The 23,042-nt window shown below is 40.3% G+C and overlaps 1 protein-coding gene across 1 annotated transcript in view; it reads right to left on the minus strand.

Moving 5' to 3' along the window:
- Positions 1–10,237: 10,237 nt before the first annotated feature.
- Positions 10,238–23,042, minus strand: part of WNT7B (Wnt family member 7B) — a 40,773-nt gene continuing 27,968 nt past the window's right edge. Inside the window, exon 3 of the mRNA XM_066549912.1 lies at positions 10,238–10,931. Within this exon, the coding sequence (XP_066406009.1) occupies positions 10,452–10,931 (480 nt within the window). The 3' untranslated portion in view covers positions 10,238–10,451. The remainder of the gene's footprint in view (positions 10,932–23,042) is intronic.

Consider the following 23,042-nt stretch of genomic DNA (forward strand, 5'->3'; position numbering starts at 1 on the left):
CAAGAAGTGCAGAGAAGCCAAACATCTTCCACTTGGAAATACTGAAAATGACTGAAAATAGCTCCAGCCATAGATTTCCTGTGGTATGGCTGCTGGTAGGAGTGTTCCTGTGTTCCACAAATAGCTGTGGAGAGGTTTTCAAACCCTGCTGAGTCCGTGCCTTGCTGCACCTACCGTGTGCTCCTTGACCTCCACGTTCAGTTTGATCTCTTCAGCATGTTCTCTGCCACACCTGACCTCAGCACTGAATTTCACTAGGGTCTGCTGAATGAAAGAAAGGGGAAACTACCCCCAGGCATTGGGCAATATTTCACAAATGGCATCCCAGGTCAGGCCAGTAAGCTCCTATTTAATCAGTTGTATTTATTTGAAAACCATGACAGAATATGATAGCCTAGCTCTGTTTTAATGGTAGACTTTGGTTATTTAAATTTTCTCTGTGTTTTAGGGGTTTTTTTCTCTGTATCTTAATATCTTTTAAAAGTACTTTTAACACCTTTTGGCTTCATATTAAGATGAATCTCTCTAAGATTAAGATGGTGGTATACTCCAAGTTTGTTTGATTTGCACGTCTGAGAAAGTTTAGAGAGAGGAAAAATACAGGACTATCTTCTTTTGGAACTGAAATATGAAACTCTATACTGTCACCCAGTCAAGGTTTTTACAAAAGTTGGAGGAATTAAAGATTATCAACTGCATTGGGACAGAAATGTTCAAAAAGCTAACATGCTCCTTAACTAGGAGTGCAATGATTTCCCCATCACAAATACACATACACAAAAGAATCCTGAAAATTATTCTCTTTCCAAGGAAGCATGAAAATTTATAGTTCCCTTGATGTAAGACAAGGGCTGGTTTGGATCAGGCAACTAATTTCAGTTTGGTATTTGTGAAATCTTTATGTATGTTGTTTCTCCTTTTTTTTTCAAGCTTTTAGATTAAATATATTAAAATATATAATTAAAATAATGCAAAAACTAGGACACTGAGGAAGCCTGCCTTAAACAAAGTCCTCACTCCCTAGTCTTCTAGTTTTATATTGAATTTGGGAGATGCATCATAACTCTATTTTGGTCTCTATTAATCTGTCTTTTTTCCCCAAATAATATTTTTGCAAAGTTTGAGAGGCACACCAGACTTAGAAAATGTCCTTGTTTGGTTCATAGCATCCTGTAGTCTGGCTTTGCTTAGTGTAGAGTCAGAGCTGGATTTGGTGAAAACCATCACCTTGGACAGGTTTCAGGTCAGGAGCTGGAGCTGATTTGATTTATTGCTCCTTAAGCTGATGTGTCTTACCTTGCAGTCCTGCACAGTGGAAGGGGAGGCTCAGCTCCCTCCTCTTTCAGCTGGAGGTGATGGGAGCAGGCAAACACTTCACTGCTTTGAAGTGCCAGCAGAAAAGCTTTCAGGATGCTGGCCAGCACCCTCTGCAAGTGCCTTTTGGATCTGTCTCAGCTTGAGTAGAGACATTTGAACAGGTATCAGGCTGGGAGGGAGGGCAGCCAGCTAAAAAGCTGAAGTGGAAAAAGAAGCTCAAGTGAACCCACCTAGGGAAAAGAGGCAGCTCTTGAATGCAAAAGGCTTTGAACAGAAAACTGAGGGTATTGTTTTTAGAAGAAAGCAAATGCAGGTCCTTGGGAAAGCACTCATTTAGCTGGGTTTCGAAAAAATTTATTTCTGTTTATTCTCTTTGCTAGTGGGTAGTTAGGGATAGGGAAAATGTTTCAGGAATTACCAATAACAAAAATTGACAGTGCTGGTACTTTAACTAAATGTGTTTGAAGTATACATGACTTTCTAATGCAGAATCAAAAACTACAAAAGTGGTTCCAATACTTTTAGAGGGCATTCAATTCTCTAAATTGACTTCCACTTCAGGAAAACATCACCAAAGGGGTGTGTTGACCTCTTATTATCTGCTTGTAAAATTGCAAATAATGAAAAAGAGTTCTAGCCATCACTTTAAAAAGTAATACAATTTGAAAAATATGCACTGATTAAAAATTAACATTTTCCACATCTACCTTTTCATTTTAAATTTGCAAATACAGCTAAAGCATAAAGTGGCATCACTGGGGATTGTTAAAGGCTCATTGGTTCTTCTTCCAGGTCTTTGGGACTGAAAGTTGATATTTTCAGATACCTCTAAAATGGGGATTCCTCTGGATAAGTTAATTTGAGCGTTACAAACCCAGGAGATTCTGGTTTATGATCCTGAAGACTAGAGAAGCTGAATTTGAATAAGTTGCTTGGGAACAAAGAAATTTGATGTTCTGGCCTAATTGTCCTTTTTGCTCCTTTTTTTTTCCTTTTCTAAAATTAACTTTATAACTCTATTGAGCATCTCAGTGATTATTTCTATTTCATGGAAGCATTTCAGCAGAGACTGTATGAACAGTATGAACTGTTGCAAAGGGTTTGTAGATGTAGAGTGCTAGGAGTGTAATCAGCCACAATTAGTACGGCTGAAAAAGTCCAAGATATTCAACTTCTGTAAAAAGACCTTCAACTTGAATAAAAAACCAGAGGCTTATACTAGGAACATTAATGCTTAGGAGTGGCTCTGTTTGACTAAGAAAATGCCATCAGAACCAAGTATTTATGACTAAACACACTTGAATGGAAAACATGCAGAGAAAGCTCTTGGTAGTTCTTTTGTCAAAAGCTGGCTGAACTGTAGCCCTGTAATAATTATGTACTGGATATCACAGCCAGAGGAGCTGGTAACCACAAACTGACTTCCTCATTCCTTCTCCTTCCTCCAGGAGTGGTTTGGATTAGGTAGTCAGCTGAAATTTCCAAAGCACGTATTTTCTTACCGTGCTGCGACCCATCTCCAGGTACTTCTCGCTTGGATTATCCCTAACACTTTCTTCTTTTGTTTCTTCCATGAAAAGTAAAGTTTAATAATGCATTGGCTCAGTAAATCTTTCCCAAGTCCCTCTGCATGTGTGCACATGCACAGAGAGTAAAGCAATTTACCCACTAAAAAAAGACGACTGGACACTCTTGAACACAATCCAACAACTCTGTGGTTCCTTGTCCTGAACAACAGATATTCTATATCACCTAATATTAACAAACAAATGACTTTTTCCCACGCCATTATATATTTACTTTACCCTACTCTTCAAGCTTGGCATGTTGGCTTCCTAAGTCTATTTCATCCCAGATGCAGCTCAGTGCCAGAATTGCTGGAACAAAATGCGGTGGGTGGACAAACCTGTCCTGCTGCATTGCTTCTGGCCTTTTAAAAACAGAAAGCATTTATCTGACTCATTACTGTAAATGTGCTAACAGAGCATACCAGTGATGGTTTTCTGACTGAAAGTGCCTGCATCTGCTCAAAAGGTTAACACGGGTGCAGATCAAGTGCATATCATGACACATTTGTTGATATCAGCCAGGGGCAAATATTAAGTAGCCTATCTTTTAAGGAGAGAGATAAGGAGGAAGGGTTGTGAGGTGCTTGCCAATAAATGTAAATTCATCACAACTGTCGCTCCTGTGTGCTGCAGGTGGGGCCAGCAATAGCACTGAAAACCAGGACCTCTGAATTCAGCCCTCACTCTTGGCCTCTGCTGGGGCCTTTGGCAAGGGATTTAGAATGGAATTAGGCTGCCTTCTGTTCCTGACTAGGCGGAGGGAGAGAGGTTTCACACACATCCCCTTTTAGCAAGTGCACAAACATAGAATCACAGAACAGTTCTGCTTAGAAAAGGCTCGTAAAAATCACCTAGATCTAATTCCCCTTCTGTTTTCCATCAAGATCTACTAATAAAAAGAACCCACCAACAAATAAAAGAAGGAGGTCTTCTCAGAAGTTACTGATGACACAGATATATGGAAGACAACATAGAAAATTTGTGTCCCTATATTTCAGTAGGAGGCAACAAAATCCACTCCTCTTGAAAAAGGAAAATTGAGGAAGGAGCTTACAGAAATTGTTCTGAATATCTGAAGTGTGTATTTTTCAGATATACACACACACATCCATTTCTATGCATTTACATATATCTGTACGTGTGCATGGAAATACATGGATAATGTACATGCATTTTAGGCTTTTTATTTGGGCTATAAGATGCAATTTGAGGATTACCTTTTCTCTCCCTCTCTGGGTGTGCTAATTCCTTCAAGTATGATAGAATCTTAGAATATCCTGAGCTAGAGGAAACCCAAAAAGATCATCCAGTCCAACGCCTGGCCCTGCACAGACACCCCAACAATCCCTGCACAGACACCCCAACAATCCCACCCTGTGCATCCCTGAGAGCGGTGTCCAAATGCTCCCGGAGCTCTGGCAGCCTTGGGGCCGTGACCATTCCCTGGGGAGCCTGGCAGTGCCTGAACAGGAGGAAGAACTTTTCTCTGATATCCAGCCTAAACCTCCTGTTATGTGTATATTTCTGTATTAAAAAAAAAGTAATACTTACCTCAGCAAAGTGCTGAGATGATGTTTAGCACTGTGGAAAAATTCTATGTTATGTCTAGCACTACTGAAAATACATGATTGTTAAATTTCACTGCCCTTTGAACAAGCCTAACTTGGAAGCTGAACTCAGATAATTGGGATGCAGTTGCTGTGATATCCTTTCAGTGCAGCCTGGATCCACTCTGGTGAAAGAACCAGGAGAGGACTTCAATGAACATCCATTAGGATTGTCCACAACCACTGTCGTGACACTATTAAATGTTCACCCCTTGAATAAGTGTTCTCTGGACAGCTTATATGTTTAGAAGAATTCAAAATCATAAATAAGATGCTTTGTAGGAAACTGCTTCAATCAAATCACTGCATACTAGTCTGGCTTTTATAATTCTCTTTGAAATAATTTTTGCGGGGAGATAGTCCATGCATTAAATCAGGAATTGGAGATTGGTTGGAAGAGAAGAGAGGGTGGAAGTAAAAAGCAAAAGCAAAGCAAATTTCACTGATGGAGCATCTATTCCACAACATATAAAATAAAAAAGCTTGCACTTAAGAAAACCCTAGGGAAAGTGAAATTGGTGCCCAAGAGCAACTAAGGCAAATGGTAGAGAGGAAACGGAAATTCATTCCCGTGATACAATTTTTGGTGTTTAATTTCAGCAGTTAAGTTGTCTTCCGAGAGTTTTTCTCCAGATGAGAGGGAGAAGGTCTGTCAGAGCTGAACTAAGGCCCCCCCCCTGGAGCAAGATTGCTCTCCCTATTGTAGAGGGACTCTGGAGAGGCTGTCACTTCCCTTAGCCTGTCTTTTAGTCTTTTAAGTTGAGTGGTGTGAATAGCCTTCAAAATGCCTTTGGGTTTCCCTTTACCCAAAGATTGAGGGAATGCTCCTTTTCATTCTCAGCCACAGGAATTAAACAATAAGATCAAAATCTTGTAATCTTCTTGGGAATTCCTTTTAGTTGTATGGGATCTAAAATGCAGGGTTTTCCCTAAATTGCTGGGCAAATGAAGGCAGAGGCTAATCATACATCTGGCTTTAGATGCAAACATTTCCAGTGTCTGGTGCGGTTGCCAGTTGTTTGGGATGCCTATGAAACAAATATCTTAATCGTTTTTTATGACCTATGCAAGTTTAAGTCTCATTAAGTTGTTTTTTTTATTGATCTGAGGACCTATTTGCATCAAGAATAAGAGGACCTGGAAACAAAGCAAACTTTAATATTTCAATTTTTTGGTCTTTCATAGCACTAACTTCTGAAAAGGATGATCAAAATAGACTCACACAGGGGGTCTCCAAACAGCTAATAATTAATATATTGCTTTTAGTAAAAAGAGCACGACTAAAGATTTTGAGTTTACAGTAGTACTATTCCCTCCCTGCTCTATGGAACACATTGCAAACAATTACCATGTATCATGTGAACTGCCATTCTTCACTGAACAAATCTTTTAAAGCAAACATATCTGTTCTGCAGGATTGTGCAGGGGAGAAAAGCCTTAAATCTTCATTTAAAAAATGAGATGCAAATTTTAAATTTGCGGCTATACGTTCCCTGCCAGAAAATGATCCCCTACCATTTCCTAATAGCAGATTAAACACGAAAAAGGAAATGCTTGCCAACCTTTGGATAGGCTTGTTGAAGTCTGAATGTGTAGACATGCAGACAGGGACTTTGGATTTGAGGGGAAATGAGCTTGTGGGTGAAGTTCAGCCTACAATGCGGTTTGTTTAGCACACAGGAGGTTTCTTACAATATCAGTAACACAAACTGAAATTGCTTACAACTTCCCCTGCCTTTCCAACTTTGATGTTTGTTTTTTTTTTTCCTTAGGCATAGTTTTTGTTGTGTATATCCCACATCTTGTTGTGGCCATCACTCAGAGAGAAGAATGTTGGGTCTTTACTGTACCATTTACTCCATCGCCTTCGCTGTGGGAACTGTCATTGCAACAAAAGCTCTGAAGGGCTGGAAAGGAAACGTGCAGTCATTCTTGTCCAGTTATGAAAATTGCTATGAATGCAAATTAGCTTTATAGAAAGCATTTTCTGCTGAATGCCAATTTTGCCTTCAATAATGAAAGCCACACTGAGCCGTTTGCAGGGGAAAGCTGCTATAAGGGAAGGTCTTGATTTGTTAGATCCAGTATCACTTCGGGGTTTTAGTCTTCAACTAACAGAGAGACCCAAGGAAATATGTTTAAAACTTTAGGTGACCTGCTTACAACATGCTTTAGATTTGTTAAAAGATTTGCAAAGCTTTTGATGAGTTTCACCTAGTTTCCAGATGTCATCGTAGAAACAAATGTAGTATTATCATGTGCTATAAAAACTTCCTGCAGCTCTATTAACAAGTTTCCCATGATGTAATTAGAAAGAAGGTGCAGTGTTTTCTTTGGCATCTGTGGGTAAAATACTGTGCATACTTATGCTACTGTAAAACCCAGGCCAACTTAGCTCATTTTTAATGAAGTTATTTTGGACTCAGTTCATGTAGAATTTCACTATAGCACTATCTGTATCTGGATACCTTCCCTGAGGGGTAAATACAGCTTAAGTTGTACAGTTTCTTTAGATTTTGTATAGGAAGACAGTATTCTCAATATCAAAGAGGTTGTAACCATTCTAGCCAAGGTAAATGCTGTAGAATCCTTCAGGTTCAGATTCAGGTAGGGTTTTCAGATGTGTCCATAGCTGACTTTAATAAGCTGGAGCATGTACAAGTGTCCAAGTCAGGACTTTCAACCCTCTTCTGTACAGCTCTTATTCCTCTCTGTTTGCTAATCTGTTATGTGAGGTTCATGGTCAAGAACCATTTTTGGGTTAGATGCCAAATTTCTATCACAAAACATTTATTTTCTTCCACCAAGAAATTGACTTTTTATTGTAGCCAGCTAAAGTCTCTGGTAGCAGCATTGTAGGTGCTGGTGTCTCTGTAGCACTGGTGCAGGAAGATGGCTCAAGACTGATACCACACATAGTCATGTTCATTACTATTTTTCCTGAAACACAAAAACTGTTTAGGACTTGGAATTCGCCTATCATTTCTCATGTGGAGAAGTCTGTACACAAATATTCTTTTCATAATGCCCTGTTGCCTTTTTTTTTTTTCCCTTAACAAAGAACAAATAAAAGGAAAAGGAACTGGAAGGGGAAAAAATTAAGTTTTAATGGAAACACATTTCATCTTTTGTTTTCTGCTTGCCATAAAACATTAACATAGTAAACAAATTGATCTTTGCTCTTAAGTTCTTTAATAACATAATGTATTTTGAGTTTTGTCATGGCTAAGGTATGGTTAAACCACATGCTGCTGGTCATGTTCCAACCTCTATTGTCACAGGTCTTTGACACCAAACTACATTTTTAAAAATAAAAGTTGTGTGTAACCCACTTCTGTTCACAGACACCTTCGTTAGAAGTCGTCACTTTGGGGAGTGTTTCTGTATATTAGTGGCAGTGGTATTTTCTGATCAGAACTGCTTTTCCATGGGACATATTTCAAAGTCCAAGCATTCCCACTGCCAGCCCCTGCTTTGTGCCATACAGCACCTTTTGGAATGCTGCAGCTCCACATGAGCAAAGCTTTTGTAGGATGCTCTGAAACTTTACATTCTAGAGTGGTCACCCAGTCATGGGACTGTTACAGTGGTCTTACAGTAGCAGACAGAGCTACTTCAAATAGGGCTGTGGAAGAGAGAAAGTGTCACTTTGGTCCACTTTTTTGAGTGGTTGGTGTTATAATATATAACCTTTTTTCCTTTTTTTCTTTTCTCTAATGCAGTGTAGTTCGCAATAATTTAAAATACTCTATAGACATTTAAACGATATACAATAATATAACTTAATTGGATTCCTCAATTGTACTTAACAAATACTATTCTAATAAATTTACAGTATCTAGTACCATAAGACTGTGCATTACTGTGTTTGGGAGCTTTATTTGCTTCCTGTCAAGAATGTAGTGAAAGTACAGTATCGTCACTAGAATTCAACAACAATACCCATGAGTCCAAGGGACTTTAAATTACATGGAGTGAATCTAGTATTTTGGGGGCCCCTGTTGACTTCTGTGAAGTTGCAATCATTCATGCCAAGGCTGGTATTTAGAAATCAACAGCAACATCAAAAAGAAGAAGAAAAAAAAAAGCAATTTTACATTGCTCTGTGAGGGGAGTCATCAAACGGGTCTGATTTTCAAAGGGTAAGTGCTTGGGGGTCAGAAAGGCAGGTCCTCACAAGTGTTCAAATGAAGGTCCCCAAATCATTAGTTACTTTTGATAATACAGGTCCACAAATTGCAGAGGTAATTCTGGCTCATTCACATATCCAGAATGGGAGCTGGTGGAGCTCTAGATCCACCAGCCCCTTGCCCCAAGAGCACCATGTGGATGGACAAGTGCTTCCATGTTAGGTAGGGAGGGCTCATGTCTCTGCAGCCCCTCAATATACGGAACAAAAATTAAACAAAAGCTAAAAATGCAGATATGCAGATGTAAGGAGATTTTTAATCCAAGTTTTCAGAAAATCAGGCAGGGACCCTTGGGACAAGCAAACAATTACATGGTTAAATGGGCTGTGTTCTAAGTGGGCATATCTGGGCTCTTGGGGTTAAAACACTACATTTTACAGCAGTAAAATATCTGAGGCTGTTTTTAAAATCTCTCATAGGGAAAAAGTGTGGGAATTAGGATTGAGTGCTTTAAGTGAGCTTCTTTCTTTTAACATTCACGTGCTTACCAGAAGGTACTCTATTGCCAACCTTTAAATATTGATGACACACCTAACCCAAATTTTGGCTTTCTTATGCTTGTGAAGCCATGACAGCTCAGAGGTTGCAACAACCTAGAGCTCAGCTGCCAGACTTTTATCATCTTCTGAGTGCATACTGAGCATAAGTTTCTTAAAAGTCTTGAAAATACTAACTTTCAACCATTAAAGGGAAAACACAATGCCTGGAAGACCCTGCCAGTGCATTCATTGTCAAAGCAAAACCTTTGATACTTGTTGAAGCACATCTTTGTATCCTAAAACTCCCTATGAGGAGCTGTGAGCAGGTGCTCCACACCTCAGGCCTGAGTCTGAAAAAGTCATTCTTATTCAGGAGGCAAGTGGTAAAAGTCAATATCGAACATTGGTAACCAAAGTTTCATGGTTTTGCTCAGTTCTGGCAATTGCAAACAGTAATTGAGCTCTCTAATAGTGGAGTGACAACAGATCAGTAGCATTGAAGAACTTAGGCAGAACCAAATACAAAAGTCATACAGTCAAGAGTTCCAATAAGTTTACATTTAGTACAGAATTAAGACATAGCTACCCGTTAGTGCTTAGAATTTTTTGATACTATTAAAACCATAAATAATTATTTTTAATGTTCATTCAAAGAGTTCCAGTGTCACTGGCAGCTGATGTAATTTTGTGAGTGCTTGTTGGGGTTTTTTTCCAAACTGACAGTGGAGTATTTCTGCCATACATTTTGCTCCCTACCTGTTGTTTTCTCTCTATCTGCTTTCTTAGAAATTTTGTTTTTTGCAGAGAGAATGCTGTGTTCTCGTCAGTGAAGATTTCATTTCCTTAAAAAAGTCGTTGTTTGCACAGGGCCAGACAGTTTTGTTGCTGTAAAATAGGAGAAAATGTCTTTTTCTTTTAAATGTCATGGGAGCTGCAATGCAATCAGCTTCTCTGATATGTATAATTTAAAACACTAAGAGAACTCTACAACACCCAGATTGTAGTTTCAAAAAAAAAAAAGAGAGAGAGACAGAGAGAAAGTTTCATGTGTTTGTCAACATCACCTTAATCCTGTTGCCCTTGTTTCCAAAGCAGTTACAACAGCCAGCCAGCCAAAATGCACCATCCTTAGAAGAATAGGTAGTTGTGGGGAGGGAGTGGTTGTTGTGGTGTTGGCTGGGGTTCTTTCCCCCAAGAGGATCAGATGTGCAAAATGATGCTGTTGTTGTTTGTGGTACTCCACTTTCCTCGCTCGCGGGGCTTCGCTCTGCGCGCTCGCGCGCGGCGCCGCTATTTGCAGGTGAACACCTCTGTCCTCTCGCTGCACGTGTTGCACTTGACAAAGCAGCACCAGTGGAATTTGCAATTGCACTGCCACACCTTGGTGTACTGGTGTGTGTTGTACCCCCTTCCGCAGCACATCATGTCGCACCCGTCCGCGTTGGGAGAGGTGCGGTTGCAGAGCCGTCCCTGGGTACCGACGCTCCCCGTGGAAGCGTCTTCCTCACAGTAGTTGGGTGACTTTTCAATGTACACTAAATCCGTTTCCATGGGTTTCTGGTAGCTCTTAATCTGCTTGATCTTCAGGAAGGTTGGCTGTCTCAGTCTACTGGCTCTTACCACCTCCACTTGCACTGCGGCGTTGTATTTCTCTTTCAAAATATATCCAATCTCTCTGAATTTAGGAAGCGTGGTCCAGCAGGTCTTGGTTGTACAGGAACCTGAAACTCCATGACACTTGCACTCCAATTTCATTCTCTCTTCGAGAACCTATGTGTACAGATATTTGCATATTGTTACTGCAGGAAAACAATGTTGCAAGCCTGCCTAAACCTCAGTCTATTTAGTTCATATGAGTATTCATTACTGCTGGTTCAAATTTTTCAAATGCATGCTTATAAATCTTCTCACCTCCCAGCAGAATGCTCATAACATTTTGTTTCAAGTGGCACCTGGTTGGAAATACAGTGTCTTGTCGTTTTTTTGGGAAAACATTCCCATTCTTTTTCCAAATGTTGGAGAATATTTACTTACGTTTTAGGAGGCATTTCTTTAGAGCCTCAGGGGACTTCAAATTTTTTTCAAATCATTTTCATTTTGAAAACAGAAAACAAGAATGGGTTTGGGGGTTAAGTGGTATAAGATTCAAAATACTTAATTGCTTTAAGTAATGATCAAAGAATGCTTAAGAAGAACAGTATCTACTGTGTGACTGAACAAGCCTACATGCAGGGAGCTGGAACTAGATGATCTCTAAGGTCACCTCCAACCCAAACCATTTTAAGATCCTATATTCACTGCATAATTAAAGATTTTTCCTATGTACCTATACCAGCACCACCAGCAGTAAACTTATGGCCTATTCCACCCACAGAATGTCCCATTCCTGAAAAAGCAGCACTCATTGCAGTACTTAGTCCAACTATTCAGCAAACAATCAGCCACAAATACTTTTTTTTCCACCAGGGCAATGATAACACATCACTAGAGGGAAAAAAGGAGTGAAAGCAATGCATTTCTCTTCTCTCCTGCTCAACAGAGTACTGTTGAGCAAGAGAGAAGAGAAATGCATTGCCGTTGTAGAGGAGGTTCAGCCAGAGGGGTTTAATTCAGAGTCAGAGGAGACACAAATTTGGGGGTGGGTGCTCAGGTTGATGCTCCACTGTCACATTGCTGTTTCTGCTGCCATCCAGCCGTGCCAATCCCGGCACATCCCTCCTTCCCTGGGTGTCCTAGGTTGACTAGATGATGCTTTTATCCCCAGTCGTCTAGTTCTGTTTATGCTGAATAATAAGTTTTGCACCTTTAAGACTTGTTGCAGAGAGTGAAGGGGGGAAAGAAGAGCACGCAGTTTGTTTTCAGACACTGCATTCACTCCTCCACATTCCTGCTCCTGGACTGTGTTGTCTGCAGATGGACAGACAGAGGGACAGAGCTTCCCTTTGCTCTTAGTTAGCTTTTAGCTAGCTGAGGCAAAGAAGTTCCCTGGACTGTGGTTTTTTCCTTTTTCCCTTTTCTTTGGACCTGTTCAAACCTGCTCTGGACAGAACACCCAGCAGAGCACTGGCAGCTCCAGCTGTGGGCACCGGGCCGGGCCTGGGCATTTCCAGCACTGGAGAGACTGATAAGAGACTGAGTGATAAGAGACTGAGTGAACTGAGCTGCGGCCCGGGGAGGGGACTTTCTCAGTTTGTCATCTCTTTTGGAGCAGCAGGGGGTTTTATTGATTAATATTAAGTTTTACTGTTTAATAAACAGGTTTTTTCCACTTTTCTCCAAGGAGGTATTTTCTCCCGGACCGGTTGCGGGGAGGGGCCAATTGAATCTGCTTTCCTAGAGGAGCCCCTCTGGGGGTTCTCTCCCAGATTTGCCCTGAAGCAGGACACTGGGCCAGGTTGTGCCGGGGGAAGGCAGCGGTGTCCTCCCGCCCCGTGTGTGCAGCAGGGGGACGCCAGCCCCACGGAAGCGCCTCTCTGTTTTTCTGCCCTTGCGTTACCACTTAAGGCTGACCATAATTACACCCACAGTCATCATTAGCTTATGGAAATCAAGGCCTAAGAACAAAGCGAGCTGATCTTTCCCCTTCGCAACGGGATGCTAACAAAGAAACATGAGCTAGGGAGCTTGTCTGAAAGCATTACTGATGCTGCAGACCATCTCCTGCAGCGGTTTCGCTGCAGATCCCAGAACATGACTGAAATGGGCAAAGGATAAAAGGGCCGAAATCTGAGTACAATGGTATAATGAAGTAGGAGGGAGTAAAAAATGCTTACTGCTTCAGAAACTGGCCTTAAAATAAAAGCTGTACAGATCTGGTTATCCCTGCAAATAGAGGGCACCCTCCTGAGTTGTTTGAGTTTCACTTAAATTGTATGGTTTGTTTTTTCCCAAATTTCTGGGGTTTCAGTATTAAAGAGAATATTTGGATTTGATTCTCCCTTACCAACATACGGTAGCAAGTATGAGATAGCTGAGCAACCTATGCAAGAATCATAAAATATCCTGAGCTGGAAGGGACCCTTTGAGTCCAGCTCGGGACAACTCCAAAATCCCACCCTGTGCATCCATGGGTGCATTTTCCAAATGCTCCTGGAACCCTGGCAGCCTTGGGGCTGTGACCATTCCCTGGGGAGCCTGGGCAGTGCCCGACACCCTCTGGGGGAAGAACCTTTCCCTGATCTCCAGCCTGACCCTCCCCTGACCCAGCTCCAGCCGTTCCCTGGCTCCTGTCCCTGGTCACTGAAAACAGAGATCAGAGCTGCTCCTCCTCTTCCCCTCAGGAAGAGCTACAGCCCCTGCTGAGGTCTGACCTCAGTATGGTCATACCTTAGACCTTCTGAAACCACAGGCTTTACCAGGGTCAAGGTGAAGTTAGGCTATCAGAGGCAGAAAAGGTGTTTCCCAGCAAGATTTACTGAGTTGGGGAAGAAATTCCTGTAGCTGAAACTGCTTTAAGAGAAGAAAATCAGCAAGGCTGTGATGAGCTGGGTTTTTTTGTGGGCACTGGAATGCACTGTACCACCTTCCTGTCTTCCATACTGACAGAAGAGAAAACTTGCCACCTTCTGCTGCAGCAGCAGCATTTCAGTGGCAGTGAGGAGATGGATGCACTGTGACACTCTCTGGGGTCTTTTAGGGGTCTCCAGGGTCTCCTCTGTCTCCATTTCTGGCCTATGGAGAAAGTCTTTTTCCAAAGACCCCTAAGTAAGATTTCAATCCTGTTCCATGAATCTGGGTACAAATAATCTATTGATATTTAGATGTGTTTGTATATATATATATTAAAACATGCTTAGAAGTTGTGCTTGATATGAAGTTGTGCTGAAAAATGTTTGGTTTTGTTGAAACTATCCCATTCCTACAGCTTTCTCAACATGCAGTTGCAGCTGTAAGAACTGCAACAAAATCCATGACAAGATGGATACAACTTTTACACCTCCGCCAAAGAGCATGAGGATCTAAGGATTTCCAGGAAAGCACTGACAATGGGATCTGTCATCCCTGAGTTGTACTCCTCCCTGAGCAGTAAATCTTGCTGAAGGGTCCATATTTTGTCATGCCCTACATGTGTTTCTGGTGTCTACATTTTGGTTGAAAAGGCCAAGTCAGTAGCTTGCAAAGAGAGTGGGAGGAGGTGAAGTTCATGAGGCTCCTTATTCTTCTGTGGGTTCAACACTGTCCCAAGGAGCCTCTGATGTGCTTCCCTAGAAAGTGTCATTGCTCCTGAAAGACAGACATCACCCATTTCAGTGTCCTGGGTGACATCTTTGGAAATGTGTATTTATATATGGATGCCTCTCTGTCTGTACAAGAATTGTTTGCCTGTGTGTATTTGGTTGAGATGCTGATGTTTGTATAAATTATTACATACATTATATATATATAATTTATAGACACTACCTGGCAGCCTCTATACTACAATCTCCAGTAACTTTATCCCAACTCTTGATATTTTTTTCTTTTTTGCTGCTGTCTTTCTAAAGGTCCAGTTTTGTGATTCATTTTGGTGAGCAGGAACCTGATTTCACTGCTGTGTTTTTTCAAAGATTCCCACTATTTTTGATGGTGGGAGGACTTGCAAATGCAAGCCATGCAGGCTCAAAAAATCAGAAGTTTCAAAAAGTATTAATTCATGCTCCTGAGGCCAATCTTGCAGGTTTTTTTAATTTTTTTGGAGGCTTCTGTCATGAATGTGGAATGCTTGGGGTTACAACACTGAGCAGAGGCCCAATCATCAGGTAGTTAAATTCCTGAATGCTATAATTTGTGTGCCCACAGTCAGCTGTGGGTATAAAAATGTGCCCAAAGACTTGGAGGTCAGGGAATACGAGGCCCAACCTAAGCAGATTCTGAGCAGCATTTTTTCCCCTCTTTCCACCCAGATGCTGCAGAATGCCCTTCCTTGCTGACAGGCCAGCATGTTCTGGCCCTCCAGAGGAATTTCTCTCTGTGTGGTGCCTTGAGCAGCTTCCCACTTGCCAGGGATGTGCCATGGGACCTGGCAAAGGTGGCCGGGTCTGACCCTGTTTGCTCAGCGCTCTGAATGAAGAGTAACTAACATTTTGCTTCCTAAAAGTCTCCCCAGCTCAGCTTTCCTCGGCAAAATTCCCATCAAAGCTCTGACCCTGAACCCTAAAGGTACTTACTCACTCAAATCTAAGACACTATGCCAAGCTAGGTGCTTAATTAAAGATTGAAAATCATTAGCTCCTATGAGCCACTCTCTCAGCAGTTTCATTTGTCATATGTCAGTGCCTGATATCTAATCTTGAATGGTTTACAGCAAGACCTACCTCCCAGAGGAAATTCCCATCATTGGGCTGTGCTGCCTCAGATTAATCATAGGAACATTTCTCAGGTCCCTTTTCCACATACAGGTCCACTCCCACCCCAGTATGATCTTGCCAAGTAAAATTTTCTAACTACTGCTACTTTGTTAAATGAATTGTGAAATAGAACATTAAAGCTTTCTTAATCCCACATTTTTTTATACCTATATAAATCATACATTTAAAATGCAATTTGAGGGCTTTCTGCTGCCAGTTAAGTAGAAAAAGCCTTGTGAAGACCAAAATAAAAAAGAATTATATGCATTAAAAGAAATTCACCTTTTCAAGTTCCATATCTAGACCCAACTGCATAACATCAGAACATCAGATACAGTTTCTGTACATAGTAAAAATCCTATTTGGATAAAATATAGACATACATATATATATATATACATATATATATATACACATATATATATATATATATACACACATATATATATATATGTATACAATAGTTTTACATATATATATGTAAAAACAATAGTTACATTTTGTGCATGTATGTGTTTTGGCTTACTCCTGTTGGCTTTTGTTTTCCTCAATGGAAATTCACATTGTTTTTCCAAGTGTTGAGTGTAACAAAATCCATATAACTTTTTGACTGAAGCATCAAAAAGAAATAAAAGACTTGAGGAGTTTTGCCTCATCAAATATGCAAGTGATCAGCTTTTGTTTTGGGTAATAACTACCAAAAGAGACAGATTCTGGTCACAAGATGTCACCACTTCTTTGGTGCTCATGCAGCTGCAGCCAGGGGATGGCTTGCTGATGTTGTGTGGGCACAGGCTAACCCAAATCTCAGCTAACCCAAATCTCAGTGCAGCCTGGGCCCTACCACTGCTGACAAAATGCTGATCTCCTGGATCCCTCTGGGAATCCAAGCTCAGTTTGTTTGGGTTTGGCTTTTCATCTTGGATAGGCAATGGTTGTAACTAAGATTAGTAGGGTGTAATGCTACGCTTCTAATACAAATGTCCTGAAATTATTCTTGGTTAATAGCAGATCACAGAGCCCAAAATTGAGCAGTTCATGGTGTGTCTCCTTGGGTTGTGTTCCCTTCCTGTGAAGAGGGAGCAATCAGCCAGCAGGAGAGGAATAAGGCTATTTCATCTGCATGGCTTTCTTTCTGCTCCTCTGTTCCATCAAGCATCACAACAGTGTTTATATTCTGTGGGGTGTGGGATGGGGAACTGAGTTACTGTGCTTATTCCTCTTGTCATGTCCCTGCTTTCCTTATTGTTTAGTTTAATGGGAGCAGGGAGCCTCTGCTTTGCAGCAGGTCAGTGTCCAGACACAGCATGAGCTGGATTTTCTCTGCCACTGGCCAGAGTGAGCAGGGCTGGGGACCATTAGAGGTGCCTGGAGGTACCAATTCACCTCCTCCTGCCCTCCACTTCCCTCCCTGGGTAAGGCACCCCCTTCCATAGACAGTGTCCCCACTTAGTGTGTTGAAAAAGCTGAGGAAAGCCCACTGCATTCTTTACAGAAGTTCTCCTCTTGGCTACCAGGAAAATTAACCCAGCATTTTGGGACCTGCCGCCCATTTGATGGATGTCCCTGCTGCTGTGAGGGTGAACAATAGCCTAATCCATCAGTGTTTCTTCTCTACTTTCTAGGGGAAGAGAAAATAAATTTTTGATCAACAAACTTCTGCGATTGGTTAAAACATTCTGAATGTTATTTTTACAGAGAAATGTTGCAAAGCAGTTTCCTTCAGAAGCCTGATCCTCCCCATCATCCCCAAAGTGTGCTAGCAGTGTTCCACCCTGTTTTCTATGGAATTCTTTGTAAACCTTAAAGATAAAATATCACCTGAAATAGTTAAAAATATTTCACTGGTAGTTTTATTCTGTCAGGCAGAACAGATGTGTCAGGTTTGAGGTTGTGCAGTGATATTTCACTAGATGTTTGATACATGCCTTGCATGCATTACATGGTATGCATGGGCATGCACATTTCTTGAATAAAACCATTTAGCAAGTCCTAAAATATTTGGCTATTCCCCCCTCTAATTTTAAAGCAAATTGTTCAAAAAGTAGGGTAGTACCAGATGTAGCTGCTGGCAGTCTGTGCTAAGGGTGTGTTTCTGGAAGAAGAAAATAAGCTAACAAATCCAGCCCAACTGGAAGCAGGAGATCTATCCTCATGAGATTTTGAGCCAAAGCTTGCATATTCAGGACATATGGATAAGTCCTTAGTTCAGGACATATGGATAAGTCCTTAGTCCTTAGATGGATAAGTCCATCTAACCCACCCAAGCTGTAACACCAACATTTTTGAAATTGGATTTATGTAACTGACTGCAAATCACTTTAAGCGGGAAGATTAAAAATACGGCATGAAGCACAACTATTGAAAACTTTTCTTTCATGAGTGGTCTCACAAGGGTTGTGTAGTGAAATAATTTGTCACTTTTAGAGAAAGAAACTTTCAGCAAATGATGGACCCGAGGCTGTAAAACCTGGAAAGTAACATTCTTTGCATCCCTGAAATGACTTAGGAAACAAAGTCACATTTTAAAGAATACTTTAGGCTTATAAGAGCATAAAATTAGTTGGCTTTCACGTTTGAAACTGGGATTCAGCCTCCACTGTGACTTCAGGACATTTGATTCAGAGTCTTTTTCTGAGCATTGCTCCTTATCTTTACATCCTGTCAGGTGACAGCGTGGGCAGCCTGCAGCAAATTAGGCACTGTGCATCTTGCAGGAATGAACTGACTAATTACAATGCTTCACATGAGGTGAAGGGAGCTAACACTGTCTTACATAAAATATGCACAGACCATATACATAAATATGTATAAATATTCATAATTATGTGCACACGCTATATATATTTATGTCTGTTTATGTATGTATAATATAATATAATATAATATAATATAATATAATATAATATAATATAATATAATATAATATAATATAATATAATATAATATAATATAATATAATATAATATAATATAATATAATATAATATAATATAATATAATATAATATAATATAATATATAAATTTTGTATCTTTATATGTGTATGTATGTAATTAATGGTAATCAACAAATCACCTCAATAGCTGTTCTACAGCCAAAGGAAGTCAGCAAAAGAACCCCTTCCCAATACCACAGGCCTATTGCAACAGAAACTATGAGAAAAAGCCATGTCTTACGTGGAAATGTTGTCCTAAATAATTGAAAAATCTCTTCTGAAGAGAGCCTGAATTATTTGTTTTTTCCCCACACTCTTATTGTTTCATATGTAAAATAAGCTGTTGCCATTTTCCAGGCATTACAAAAAACAGCAGGAAAACCCCACTGCTGTAACAAAGGAGTAAATATTGGGATGGTGTCAGGCAGAGTTGCTGGCAGTCAGAGTGATGGGTGTGTTTCTGGAAGGGCCAGTTTCTTCTCCACATAACCACAGTCACTGTCTGTTGTAAGAGCCTAATTGATTGATAAACTGTTAGAAACATTTCTACTTTTTGGTAAAAGCTGCAATCTGCTACCAATTTGTCAGTTTGTTCTTTTAACTCACCCCATAAAAACAAACAGAAACCTCCATTTTTATAAATGAGATTTCCCGTGAGAGACAGTCATTGTTTTGAAACTCTCAACAAAAAGTTAAGCTTAATGATGCGGTTTCCCAGATGTTACTCTAAGTTCATTTATCCCAGAATAAAGATACTTATTTCTAAAAATACATGGTAGAAAGCTGTCTCATAAAACAGCATCAAAGCTGACTTGGTTTGTTGATATTTAATTTTTCATTACTCTGTAAAAGTTTTGCCCACAGATCTCTCTGTAATCTTTCAAATTTGCAACTAAACATTCTTTCAGTAACATTTGTGTTAGCCTTACACTAGTCCTCCTTTGGGGGCTTGTTTTCATTTACCACACTTGCTCTTTCCATCCCAAATCACAGCAGATGTTTGGAAACTGACAGGGAAGTTTGTTCCTCTGCTCTTTCACACCGTGCGGTGCCACTTTGCCACCAAACAGAAATCTTCCATCAGGAGAGTCTTGTGCCACCAGGAATCCCTGAGCATTTATTTACTCCAAATCACACCAATGACAAGATTACGATTTTGCCACTGGTGCTTCCTATTGCAAATTTAGCAGAAAGTTTGCACACCTGCCATTAGCTGAAACAATTCTTAGAAATTCAGTGCAGAGCCATACAGGATGCAGTGTGGGGCAATTAGGGTATTCATTCATTCCACAGTCATCAGAAATTCCCCGAGAAGCCTAAATTTCCTTTTTTTTTTTTTCAATGAGATCATTTATTAGAAGGTTGTATTGAACATCTCAACCCTAGACAGAAGTAAAAGACCCCTGCAAGACTGTTTTTCCCCTCCTCTGTTTGCAAAGTTTGTGCAATTATTTTTACAGCATGCTGCTTGTTCCACAAAGAAAAATTTCTCTGGGCTCTGTTCTTAGCAGCAGTGAAGTACCAGCAGTGAAGATCAGATTTTGAGAGCATCCCAACAAAGGCAAATTATTAAAGCCACACTGCTGTACTTACAAACCCCTCTGACCCCCAGGCATGTGTGGCACAAGTGCTGGAAGAGATGGAGAATGGGCAAGATTTCTGAGAGCACATGAGAAAGTCCTTGTGGGGGTATAAAAGAACACTCAAATAATTGCTTGAGGGAAAAAAACTGGTGGCCAGAGTATTGACTAATGATCCTAGCAATGAACCTCTGGGCACCTGGTAGATGTCTAGTGGGGTCATCAAGTGCCTGACTTGCACTGACTTCAGAGCAAGCTGGAAACAATTGTATGTGGGGTTGGGAGCTTTTTGTGTCCTTTTTTCCTCATGTTTCTGACTTGGAAGGCTCTGAGATTCAAAAAGAAGACTAAAAGGAAGGTAGCATATTTGTTGGCTAAAAGTTGTTCTTCTAAGCTAACTCAAAAATTTGGAATGACTAGAAAAGAGCTGCAGGCCTTACCATTACAGATGTGAATGCAGGGTACTTTAAATGGTGAAAAAGCCATGAAATCTCTGGAGAAAGCCACAAAAGCCTACACTTCCTTTACCATCTTTACTGTCCATTACCACTCTAAGGTGGAAAATACCTTATTTGAAAATATTTGAGAACTTCTAAAGCAATGAAGGAATTAAAACGTTCCTGTTGTGTGTGTTTTCTTTCTCACCTTTTCTTCCTATTCATAACATGGATAAAATATCTGCACTTTGGTTCTTTATGGCAGCTGTAATGAACAGAAACTTGGCTCCAAAGCACTTCTGAATTTTAAGACAAGCCACACACAGATCAGCAGGACAGCACTGACAGATTTTCTCAGAGCAGTACAAGCATTTCCCAGTTATCTTGTGAGAGTTTTGGAAGGAAAAAAGAGAAAGATGGAAGTTCAGTGTTGTACCCAGGCAAATGGAGGAGCCAGCAAGGGAAGGATGGACCCTTCCAACCTTACCTATTCCGTGATTTTGTGATTCTGTGAATGCTACTGTGATTCTGTGATCTCTGACTTGAGTGTGAATAAGGACCATGTGGAGAATGTAAGAATGACACCCATGCATAAGCAAAATCCCCTGGTTTCAGATTTTGTGTCAGACTCACAGTGTAGTCCAGGTTCACCAAGGACCCCCAAACCAGCCAGATTTCAGGTGAATGTAGGTCAGATTCCAAGTCTGCCTGGATTCTCAGAAGGAACTTGTGATTTCACACACAAATTGCAGAAAATTCTGGAACTGCTTTTGCAAGGGTCCAACCCAGAAACACAGAAAGCATATTCCAGGTTCCAGGGTTTTGTTCTAACCTTAAGTTTTGGTCAGTCCTGAATTCAAAATGTCTTATTTATACAAATACCAAATTATCTTGGAAGAACCAAAATCACTAAATATTATTTACTGTATGACTCTGAATATTCACATAAAGGGAATATACATCATAACACCAAAATTATTTCTAAACATGACCCCCAAAAACATGTTTTATATTAGCACATTCCTCTGGATTTTATGGAATATACTTAAAACCAAAAAACTACACCAAATTCTTTCAGTCATTCTTAGCTTTTGAAAGCAAAACAATGAATTAATGAACAGCTATGGGTATAAATAACTACTGAAAAATGCAACAAAAAGTTAATAAATCCCAAAATATCATTTCTATTTTTAAAAATGGGAAAAAATATATTGTTGGTATTGCAAGCCTTTGTATTCCTTTCTTAAAATATGAAATTATTATAATTTCTTTTTTGCAAGAACATTTGAAAAAAATAGAATTGTAAATAAAATTTATTTACATGAATTCTGCTATGAGAAGTATCTGTAAAAACATGCACTTATTTGGTTTGGTTATGTCCCTCTGCTTATGAAATTCTGATGAAAAGTAAAATATAATGTGCTTCATAAGAATCAGCAATGTGGTCTGGTGGTTACTGGGCTGTATTTAGAATTGGGGGACCCATGATCAGTGCCTGGTTCACATAATGAGCTCTTTCTGTCCTTGGGACGTCACTGTTTTCCATCTCAGTATCTGCTTTTGCTCTTTTGTCCCTCTTTCCCATTTACACTGTGGCATGTTCCAAGCAGGACCTGCCTCAGGATCTCCATGGGGGTGGCACACACACACCACAGAGGATGCCAGCTTAAGCGGGGATGGGAATGAATCTAGCAGTAATAAATCCTCCCTGGCAAGTTTAAGAGTTGACTTCCATCTTGTTTTGCCTCCAAACACAATTTATGATGCTGAGCCGAAATTCCCAGCCTAAGTGAAGTGATCAGACCTGGAGCTGGTCTTCCAATTGTCAACTGCTGAATGAAGTTCTTTTATATCTGTGGCAGCAATTTTTAGGAAAAAAGACTGTGGCCCTCAAGGCTGCTTTTCTGTTTGGCTCTTCAGTCACCTTTCTCCTGCACATGATTATGCCTCTCTCACCACACTGAATTTATGTAGTATTTCCATCCCAGTGAACTCCTGCCCATACAGAACCTTCTGTTTCAGAGCATGGCCGATGCAACTGTGCTAGTAAGCAAGATCCAGGCTGTAAAATAATCGCATTGCTTCTATCACCACCAATTCTACTCTCTCTGCCCAGTGCTCAGTACAGGACTGAAAGCACACATGGTTTTAGAGGAGGAAAATTCAGTCTTACTTTGGGGACTAGAGAAGGAGTCAGATTTTATTGGATTGCTACATTGGTATATTGGATTTTTCCGCAACACTGGAGTGGAGGGCTTTTCCTAGGGGAAAACACTTTGAAGGCTATAATCTCTCCTGAGGTAGGTACATATGATGCAGAAAGATTTGTTACACTTTTTAAAGGACAAGCTTTGACAGCTATGAGGATTAGTGAACACAAATCAGCATAGCTCCATGATGTTTATTGTCACCACAAGAAGCAATTCAGTCATGGTTGTAGACATGAAACTGCTTCTTCTTCTGCAGCTCTTTCAGCTTTGTATTTACAAAGAGATGGTTGTGCATCTGCTAAGAAGTGCATTGTGTACTACTTTGTGTATTTCACTAGAGCTGGGGTGAAATAAGTGATTTGGGGTTCACCGAAATAAATATCTGGAAGTGC

This window comes from Molothrus aeneus, chromosome 5, assembly GCF_037042795.1.
Source record: "Molothrus aeneus isolate 106 chromosome 5, BPBGC_Maene_1.0, whole genome shotgun sequence".
Classification (NCBI taxonomy): Eukaryota; Metazoa; Chordata; class Aves; order Passeriformes; family Icteridae; genus Molothrus; species Molothrus aeneus.